The sequence below is a fragment of the Tripterygium wilfordii genome, chromosome 12, assembly GCF_013401445.1.
Source record: "Tripterygium wilfordii isolate XIE 37 chromosome 12, ASM1340144v1, whole genome shotgun sequence".
Classification (NCBI taxonomy): domain Eukaryota; kingdom Viridiplantae; phylum Streptophyta; class Magnoliopsida; order Celastrales; family Celastraceae; genus Tripterygium; species Tripterygium wilfordii.
Genome location: NC_052243.1, coordinates 4,654,357 through 4,664,948, shown reverse-complemented (window position 1 = coordinate 4,664,948; position 10,592 = coordinate 4,654,357). Strand labels below are relative to the sequence as shown.

Genomic DNA, 10,592 nt, shown 5'->3' with positions numbered 1-10,592 from the left:
CAAGAATACGTAAGAACAGAACTTTGAATTGTTGATTCATAAACAGAGATGGCTGAGAACCAATAGTTCATTATCTAATGGATTTTTTCGTTCTAATATAGACGAAATATTATCTTGAAATAAAAAAATATTGTACGGGGCCGGCCAGGTACTTAGTGCACAATTCCTTAAGTGGGGAGAAAAATAGTCCACATAATATGGTGGTGTAGGGAGTAATTTGAATGATCATCATTGATCTGCATTGCATCAGACACTAAAACAAGACCAACATTGGAGATATAAATTTTATTTATTCTCATCATGAATTGCTATTTATAATAATGACAAAGTTCAAATGTAAATCTCACTAGTTTTGGCTCAATTTACTAAAAATATATTTAGTGGTTGCTTAGCACCACGTCGACATGGTGCACATATGCCATTGAATACTTGACCCATTAAACGAGACAATTATTATATTATATATAACAATGAGGGTATGGTGGTTGGACGAAAAATAATATGGCAAACAGTACTCAAAGAACTCAAGTTCATCAACAAGAACATTAATGCAGATATAGATGAATTATGAAGAAAATTTGAATCGCGGTTTAATAGGCTCGAGGAGAAAGAATTGCGTGCTAAAGAAGATTTCAGTGAAAGTATAGGTGAATTCGAAGTAAACTTTAACTAATCAATTAATTAACATGTATGGTTGGCAGTCGAGAAAGTGGGAGAAAATTCTTTGTTATGCTAACTCTTATTTTAATTTTGGTTGATGGTGAATTTTAGGTATGATGGACTCAAAAGGAGTTCGTAGTGAGATTTTCAATGCCCTAGCGAGACAGAGGTAAAAAAGATTTCGAAGATAACCAAAAAAGAGTTGTGCACTTGTCAAGTATTCAGTGGAGCATGCGCACTGCATCATCTTATGATGATGAAGTGTTGAACCACCATTGAATATTCTCTTACTAAATGGTATATTGATAGAAATATGATGGTGATGGCAACAGTGGTGATGGTCATGAGTTCAACTATGCAATTTTTTCCCCCTTTACATCAGCTTTGATATTTTTGTGTTGTTCTCACTTTATCACGAAATTATATTAAAGTTTTTACTTGCATGCTCCAAATAATGGTAAACTTTAGTCACACCCCGATATTTACTAAGAACACTCCGACTTATGTTGACTTTGCTTTGACCATGTGTTTTGTTAGGCTTGAGCTCTTTCCACCCCAGTAAGCCCAAGATTTTTTTCCCCTCCTCCACAAACACCAACCCTAAAATTTAGTCACCCAAAATTCTGCAACCATCTTTCAATTTATGCCCCCATAGGTTACTGTAATTTCTGCAACAAATCTTTGAGTCTACTCTTCAAGTGTTTGCTTGCTAGGTTTTGTATATTTATCCCACACAAATTTAGTTTGCTTCCTAGCCTGATCTCGCGATCTCCAACAAGCGTTCGAGTACGAAGTCATCTGGGGTGAGAGACGCCGATCTCCGACAAGGCTTGCCTGATGCTACAAGCTTGGTTTGACTTGCATCTTCAAATTCATTGTCTAGTCTTGCAATTGATAGTAGATCAACCTATGAGAGTGAATCCTAAGCTCAGATCCATTCCCATTTACACAAATCTGGTTTACTTCCACTTGTTTCTTAGGTTTCATGGCATAAGTCGGTAATTACATACCTTGTATACTTCTATCGATTTTCAAATTCCAAGATCCATTGTTCGTTCCCTGACACGCGAAACAACTATTGTTGTTTCCCTCCTTCAAGCTCGCGAAGCCATCTCCTCCAAGCGTTCGAGTATGACGTCATCCGGGGTGAGAGACGCCGATCTCCGACAAGGCTTGCCTGATGCTACTAGCTTGGTTTGACTTGCATCTTCAAATTCATTATGTCTTGCAATTGATTGAAGATCAACCTATGAGAGTGAATCCTAAGCTCAGATCCACTCCCATTTACACAAATCTGGTTTACTTCCACTTGTTTCTTAGGTTTCATGGCATAAGTCGGTAATTACGTACATTGTTATACTTCTATCGATTTTCAGATTTCAAGACCCATTGTTCATTCCATGACACCCGAAACAACTATTGTTGTTTCCCTCCTTCAAGCGATTGACAACTAAATTTTCATTTGAAGATAAAGAGAATTATCTGGGTTACTCTATTTTTTGATTTGGGGTGTTTTTCTAAAATGAATGGGATTTTATGTAATTTTGGGTGTGTTTATAAATATGTTAAATTTTTAGGAATATGTTTAACAAGGGGCATTATTAATAAACATGGGAATGTAACTAAAGTTTACCTCAAATAATTTTACCAATGGTTCGGCCCTAATCACCACCGGCCCATTGCGCATTATAAATTGTTGGACAAAAACTTCGTCAAAACTACGTCATTTTCTGCCAAATCGACGTGAACGGTGTGGTTCTGGCTAGGGATGGCAATGGGTCGGGTACCCTTCCAATTAGTGAATACCAAAACCGTTTCCATTTAAGGTACCCAATACCAAAACCGTTTAAAGAACCATTTAAATTTCCAAAACCAGAACCGTTCCATAACCATTTACCATCGGGTACCCGTTTACCATTTAACTTTTAAATTTTTTTTTATTTTTCTATAAATGTATAATTCAATTTCTTAAAAAATAATATGACTTATAATGTTGTTCAAGTTTGAATGTATAATCTATAATTTTATTTAATATGCTTGATCATGTTAAATTTATCATCCTAATAATATATATTTACATATATGATTTATAATGTTATTACTATAATTCACTTTTTTAATTAAACGGTTCGGGTACCCTAAACCCGGCATCAAAAACCAAACCCGACCCTAAACCGTAACGGGTTTGAAAATCAAAACCAAAACCGTTTCCAAACCCTATAGGATCGGTTTTCGGATTTTAAATGGACCGGGTATCCTATGGATAATGCTCGGATCGGTTTTTTTTGCCATCCCTAGTTCTGGCCCTCGCCCTGCGGCTGTAAGATAGCCTCATTACTTTGTCCAGTTGTCCCCAAAACATCGAAAACTATACGGGATATAAAAACCCAAACATCAACTGTTCATCTCTCACAGCACAAAAACCCTTCGCAAAACCCTCTCTATAGCCAGTGCTGTGTCTCATATCTTCGTGTCTGCGACAATGAGCAAAGGACCTGGACTCTTTTCTGAATTCGGCAAGAAAGCCAAAGGTAAATCTTCCTCCTCTCGTTCCTCCCTCTGGATTGATACTCAGGTTGAAGTAGCATGGAGCTTGTAGTGATCTGATTTTGTATGCAGATGTACTGACCAGGGACTACAGTGACGAGCAGAAGTTTAGCATCTCCAGTTCTAGCTACACTGGATTGGTTCGGACTCTTTTCCTTATGATCGCAATCATTCATGAGTATTATTATCGATTTGGCCAATTTAGCTGGATTCATATGCATTTTCTGGATCTAACTGCTTATTGTTGAGTTTTTTTGATAATTAACCTAGGTTTTGTCGTCATGATATACTTGTACTAGTATTCAGTCAGATTCTTTGCTCTTGAGTCTTGAGTGCATTCTACCCGATTCTCCGTTGTGCAAACTTGGATCTGTTTTTTAGTCATGGCTATGTTAATTAATGTCGAATCTTATGTTGTTGTCTTCAGCCGTCACATTTTTCTAATAAAGTTTACAGGACTTCTGTCTTCTTCTTCATCTTTCCCTATAACAATGAAAATGAGTGGAGAAATGTCTGATAGTTGACAATTGGAGTTTGGAATTTTCTTCTTTTACTGAGATCTTCTCCTTTTCAAGGTGAACTACTTAATGCATATCACATTTAGTGGTAGGATATCCATGTTCATATCGTACATTCTCAAAGATAGTTCATTACATGAAAATTTTACACCTGAACTGAGAGCTATAATTATGTTTCTGAAGATTTTCTATTCCAGGTGCCATGAAGAGTTATCATTTCTCCTTGAAGCCCCATTCTGTTGCATATGTTCCAAATATCCAAATATTGCTCTTCCCACCTCCTATCTCCCTTTCTTGTAGCAATTATGTAGCGGCAGGAATAGATTCAATTTGTTTATTATTGTTTATAAAGTTTGATAAACACTCTCTAACAAATTCTGGAAGTGCAATGAAGAAGGGATTATTTGCTAAAGGCATGCTGTGAATATTGATTTTACAATGTGTAGGCAGTAATTTTTAATAGAAATAGAGTAGCATATATAAATTTCAAAGACAATTGGTAGGAAATTTGTTACTTCGCTTTCAAGTTTCAAGCTTATTTAATAAAATTTGTTACATATGTTCTTTTGGATTTATTGGGAACCATTCAGTGGATGCGAACAAATTTCGGTAAAACACAGGTGAGAAAGGAAGTTAGAAACTGTGTTTCATGAAAATGAATTCCTTATCATATGTGTAGAAGAGTTGAAGGATTTCTATCGTGTTTGTGGACTTTTTGACTCTCTCTCTCTCTCTCTCTCTCTCTCTTCCATTTTGTTGATGTGGACATAAAAAGAGAAGTAGTGTTTATGCTTAAAAAGGGAATTTAACTAAGTTAGCATCTTGATTGCATCATTTTCACATAGAGACATGTGCACAAGCACGTGTCACAACTCTATAACTTCCACAACAGATATGTAGCTAATCTGCAATTTGTATTTACCAGACAGAAAATGACTGGAATCTTGCAATATAATAATGTCTCATGGAGAGTTAGTTTGTTATTTTTAAGGGGAAAGAAGAAAGATATTGCATTAGTAAACTATAATATTGTGCTTTTGAGATTGACTAGGGACTGAGTATTAAATGCTTTATATATTTGAAAACAAAAGGTATCCTTTACCCTGTGGCCTGAAGAGTTGGCTGATTTGGCCTCGAAAGTAGGGCTGACAAAACAATGATGTCTGGATGTCTGTTTGATGAAATTTCTCTTATTGGTACTAGAACTGTAAAGTTGAAAGTCGCTATATGTCGAAGTTCTTTTCGCTGTGTCCAAATAAATAGACATTTCCAAATGTGATAGTCTCTCCATTTCAGTTACCTTTTATTAGATAGGATTATTTATTTATGCACTCTTCTCTGGACCTTTTTTTTTTTGTGTTGTGCTAGGGGTTGTTTGAAAGTTAATTACAAAATACATAGTTGAAAGGAAGGTGCCACCATTGTCATATAAATAAGGTAGAGGACAGTATTGAATCACTAAATGAAACTTGAAGGAACTGTTTTTGGTGAGCAATGACGGGTGACTTACGAGTGTTGATTGTCAGGCGTGCTGTTGGGATTGTGAAGCATCATGCTGGTGGGTGAATATTGATTATTGACACCCAGAAGTTGTGATGTTAGCGTAATAGCTGTCCATTACATTTGTTGTTTGGAAAGATTATGTCATTGTGGGCTAGTTTTTCACCAAGTTGAAGACTTATCTGCTCCTGAATCATGCGGTCTTTTATAATTGCTGATATTTCCGTAATATAAACCACTTCGTCTTGGATCTGCATTATTTCATCGTTGGACATTTTTTAAAGTATCTTGGCTGAAGATTTTGCATATTTTGCGAGGTTTCATGTGTAGGTGTCTTGATAGTATTTTATTCATTTCTTGGTCAGTACTACCCTACTTTTTTCTTAAGGTAGCACATCTGTCCTTGTTTGGCGAGGTGCCTGCCTTCCATTGCATTCTACAAGGTTTTTTCTTGAGCTTAAATTGGGTTTAGAAGATTTTACTTTTTCAGCATGTTCACTTTTAGGTGATTGAATGCTTTAACATCATCTCTTTATCTGCAGCATCTTACTTCGAAATTAGTCCAGAAGGGGGGTCTATCGTCTGGGGATGTGGCAGCACAATACAAACACAAGAACACCACAATTGATGTCAAACTTGACACAGAATCAAATGTAATGAGTCACCTATGTTTGATTTTCGTTTTCTTTTCCTTTTTTGATCCAAGTTCATAATGATTTTTATATTTTTGATAGTACTTTACATGTTCTGCAGATCTTAACAACCCTCACCATCGCAGATTTCCCATCATCCACGAAATCTATTGCTTCGGTCAAACTCCCTGATTACAGCTCTGGCAAGGTACTAATTTTGTTTTCGTGTCTGGTGGATGCAATCTCACATCTGTAAATGTAGGTTTTATAGTTCTATGTTTTTTCTTTTGCAGTTGGAGGTTCAGTACTCTCATCAACATGCTACTTTTACTACAGCTGTTGGTGTGAAGCAATCCCCTGCTGTTGACGTTTCTGCTACTGTGGGTACACCCACCATTGCATTTGGAGCAGAGGCGAGTTATGTGACAGCTTCTGGTGAATTTTTAAAATATAATACTGGAGTATGCTTGACGAACCCAGATTCCATCGTTACAGTGATTCTGTAAGTCCTCTCCCTTGAGATTAACTTACAGATGAACCTAGTATTAGATATATTTACTATTATGCTTGTTTATTTGCTTAGTTTGTGTTTCTAAGCAATTCTATAAATGGTTTGTATAAAATTCAAAATATTAGATAACATCGAGGCTCTGCTTCATAATCTTAGATATAGCAAAAGGATTTTGTGCATTTCGGTTATCTCAGTTAATGGTTGTTCATGGTGTGAAATAGTGCTTTGGAGTTGACAACTGTTGCGCAAAAAGCTTTCTTATCATCATACTTATCACTCAAACCTTGTGAAAGGTTAATGGGATTTGATAACTGCCGATAATATTTATGCATAATCCTAAACGGGATCGTTTCCTTTTGTAGAGCTGACAAAGGAGACTCGGTACGTTTCTCATATCTGCATCATCTAACACAGCTTAATGGAGGTGCTGTGGTAGGGGATATAAGCCGAAGGTTCTCCACCAATGAAAATACGTTAACTGTTGGATGCTCATATTCTGTTGATCCACACACAGTCGTGAAAGCAAAGCTTAACAACCATGGTAATCTTGGTGCCCTTTTACAGCATGAGATCAAACCTAAGTCCTTCCTGACAATCTCTGGTGCCTTTAACACCAACACCTTGGAAAAGACTCCAAAGTTCGGCCTGGCGCTCTCTCTCAAGCCTTGAAGGCTCATATTATTCTTGACAACTTTGCAACTCACATTATTTCGTCAATTTCTTCGCCTCTCTTGCAGGTGCATTATAATTTCCAAATGGTATTCCTTGCAACTTTTTTGGACAGGGTTTCTTATTTTACTTGTTTGGAAAGAATAGCTCCAAATTGCCTAAACTTTCCCCTGTTCATTCATGTTGAGTGCAGATTTTGATTTCATTGAAATGGCAAATGACTTGAATTCATTTCATATTATATTCTAATCCATGGTTAGTAATGCATGTGTGACTTAGTCAATAACGATTAAGCTCATTATCTTATGTTATTAGATTGGACAAATATTTGTGATGGAGAAATCATAGACTACTTTTGAAACAGGGAATCCTAGTCACCAAACTAATACGCACCATCTTTACCACTCCAATTAGTGGCTCCTTACTCATATATACCCCCAGCGCAATAACTATTCATGCTATAAATAAACAGAACCAATATCAACCTCTTAATTCACTCATTGGCCACTTGAGATTTCACTTGTTTTTAAAGTCTAGATAGTTGACCAGTCTAATTTTTTTTGCTAATTAATGACGGGTTTTGTTGGCAATCTTTGTTGTTTTGTAAAGCAATGACTATTTCGCAGTTGGGTCCAACCGCTACTACATGCCGCCTATTAGACTCAACAATTCAAAGGAAAGGATGATCATGACCGTAATTATACATAACATATTGTGAGGAACAAAGTAATTGTTTATGGAATTGAAAATTTCAAACTACCACGTAACAATTGAGCAATGCTGTATACTCAAATTGGGTCCCTATTTTACCTCAAAATCTATGTGACGTGTCAAAGTCATTGATTATAATTGCAGCTTACTTAATATCCAACAATCCACATGAATTGGAGTTATAAATTGACGATCTCAAACATAGAAAATAAAAAAAAAAAAAAAAAAAAAGTGAAACAGACAAACAACACTATATCTTTTCTAGTAAACAACTCCAAGGATATCCATTCAAACAATAGGATACACAATTCAAGCTAAGGCATACAATTCAGGAACAAAAGAAAACCACCTGAAGCCACAGCTCCACTTCTCAGGCAATGAAGGGCATTTAGGCAACCAATGCCAAGTCCTGCTTAAGACCTTGTAATACACTATTTCTGGCCAAGTGTAGCAGCACAGACAGATTGTATTCTGATGCCAAAAGCAATAAACATGCTCATAATTGTGGTAAGAAACAGACATTAATTTCCTGCACATCATCTCGGGCAAACTCTCTACTTCAATCCAATTCCTTTCATCATCCAAATCCCACAACTTAATACTCCTTGAAATCCCATTTCTTCCAATCCCTCCAACCAAATACAACTTCTCTTCCCCGTCACTCACAAGCCTCACAAATGTGAGGTCAATGGGCAAATTAGTTTCTAATCTCTCCCAAACCCCATTTTCCAGATCAAAGCATACTATTGAAAATGGCTCTGGAGAAGTAAAATACAAAGACCCTTTAAAGTAAACACCTCCTTGATAATAATTAGCACTGAAAATTGGATCAAACCCATTAAATTTTTGCCAAGAATGGGTTCTTGAGTCGTAAACAAAAGCTTGATTACACGAAGACCGAGTGCAGAGCATGAAGATTTTGTACCCAAATGGAGTGGAAACCAAAGTGAGTAACTCAAATCCAAAAGGGTATGAAGGGAATTCAATTATTCTAGAAGATTTGGCCAAGAGATTGCATACAAGGAAGGAAGACAAATTGGGAATAGAGAAGCAGAACAACCCATTAGAAGACGAAATCAGAGTCGTTGGTGCAGTGCAGGGTACTGATATAGAGAGCGAAGGAGCTAAATTGCGCCAGGTGCCAATGACAGGGTCATAGAGAGGAAAGTGACCGTGACATTGAGGGTGAGACAGCAAGAAAAAAGAAGAGAGAGAAGATGAAGAAGAGTTTCTAGACACAAAAGAAGGAGAGTATATTAGAGACTTGAAATTCTTACAAGTTGATCTCAAATTCATCAATGTTTTGAGAGGCAAGAAGGAGAGTATATGCTCCAGTACTTCCTCCGGCAAGCGACTCCATATCTCCGAATCCATTTCTTGAAACCCACCGGCAGATTTGACTCCGGGTCCGTCCGGTGTCTTCGGTGAAGATCGGAAGCTAATGGGTTTGATGTGCATGTCTTTTCGTTTCATTTGTGTTGACAGCACAAGAAGAAGAAGTAGCAGTAGCAAGAACGCAATCGGCCGGTCTTTATAACATATCTAAATTTGCTTAAATGGTCAGAAGAAAATAATAACAATGGAGTAATAGCCCACTTGGTCAGATTTATTTCTCCTTAAGTGGATTGTGCTCATATTTCGTCTCATGGACTATGAGAACTTTATGTGAAAACTTCATGTCAAAATGATTTTTTCATTAAAATATCTAGGCCATTTGAAAACTTCTCCTTTAATTTAATTAAAGATGAATATTACTTAATTATCTCTATTTTTGGTTTCAGGTATAATGTGAGCGTTTCCGTTGATACCACCGCTTTACCAAACGCTTTAGCGTTTGTAGCGGAACCGCTGCACAAACGGTAGCGGCTCCGCTAGGTTTAAATTGGAGCTTATTTAACAACAGCTACTGTTTTGTTTTTTTGTTTTTCATTTTTTTATATCATGGGATACACATAATTATTAAATTTTTTTTTGTCTTCTCTTAAAAGTTGTCAGGTGGGTCTGATTCTTTATACCTAAATAACATTTTTTTTTAAATCGTGGGGCCCTTTATAATACTATCTATATTAATATATTGCATTAAAAAATTTCTTTATTAATTTCTTTATATATTTATTACATATATTAATTTCTTTATTAATATTACTTAAAATAATTTATATTATTATTTTATTAACATTTCCTTATCAATTTTAATTAAAAAATATTTATATTATTTTTTTTACTTAACAATTTTTAATCTCATATTACATAAAAAAAACATATTTTCAATTTTAAAATATTTATTAGATTAAACTAAATAACAAAATGATTGAAAAGTTATGAAATTTATTATTAAATTCAAGATAATACTTTCACTCAATAAATTTTCCTCTAGCGTTTATTTTTAGTTCATCAAACACCTCACAGCATATTTAACAGCTTTAAGCAACTTTTTTTCTACAATATTTCTACTAGAATTGAAAATTAGGGGTGTTCGCGGTCGGTTTCGATCGATTTTTAGAGATTTTTTTGACATGAAAATAACCGACCAAACGGTCGATTTTGTCGATTTTTTCAGTTTTTTATTGGTTCGGTTTTTAGTGGAGAAATGTGAAATTTTGTATTATAAAAAACCGACCAATCATTTTGATTTCGGTTTGGGCGGTTTTTTTGAAAAGCCCTATTGAAAATCACACTTTCCGCTCTATCAAACTAACCCAATATCATAAAATAGTGAAAAGAGGCATTTTCCCGAGGGCGTTTCTTGCACGAGCGGGAGGAAGAATTTCTTAAGCAATAATTACTGACTTGCTGGTCTTAATCGGCTGAGTGGGCGACAAAAGGAGAATAATTAGTGTAGGA

At 35.8% G+C, this 10,592-nt stretch overlaps 2 protein-coding genes across 2 annotated transcripts; one reads left to right on the top strand and one right to left on the bottom strand.

Moving 5' to 3' along the window:
- Positions 1-2,963: 2,963 nt before the first annotated feature.
- LOC120010646 (mitochondrial outer membrane protein porin 2-like) lies at positions 2,964-7,300 on the top strand. The gene is made up of 6 exons (XM_038861438.1): positions 2,964-3,191; positions 3,280-3,347; positions 5,768-5,878; positions 5,979-6,065; positions 6,151-6,359; positions 6,731-7,300. The coding sequence occupies exons 1-6, from the start codon at positions 3,143-3,145 to the stop codon at positions 7,035-7,037; spliced, it is 831 nt and encodes a 276-aa protein (XP_038717366.1). The 5' UTR covers positions 2,964-3,142; the 3' UTR covers positions 7,038-7,300.
- Positions 7,301-7,987: 687 nt separating this feature from the next.
- On the bottom strand, positions 7,988-9,350 carry LOC120011386 (F-box/kelch-repeat protein At5g43190-like). The gene has a single exon (XM_038862492.1). The coding sequence runs from the start codon at positions 9,219-9,221 to the stop codon at positions 8,058-8,060; it is 1,164 nt and encodes a 387-aa protein (XP_038718420.1). The 5' UTR covers positions 9,222-9,350; the 3' UTR covers positions 7,988-8,057.
- Between the last annotated feature and the right edge of the window lie 1,242 nt (positions 9,351-10,592).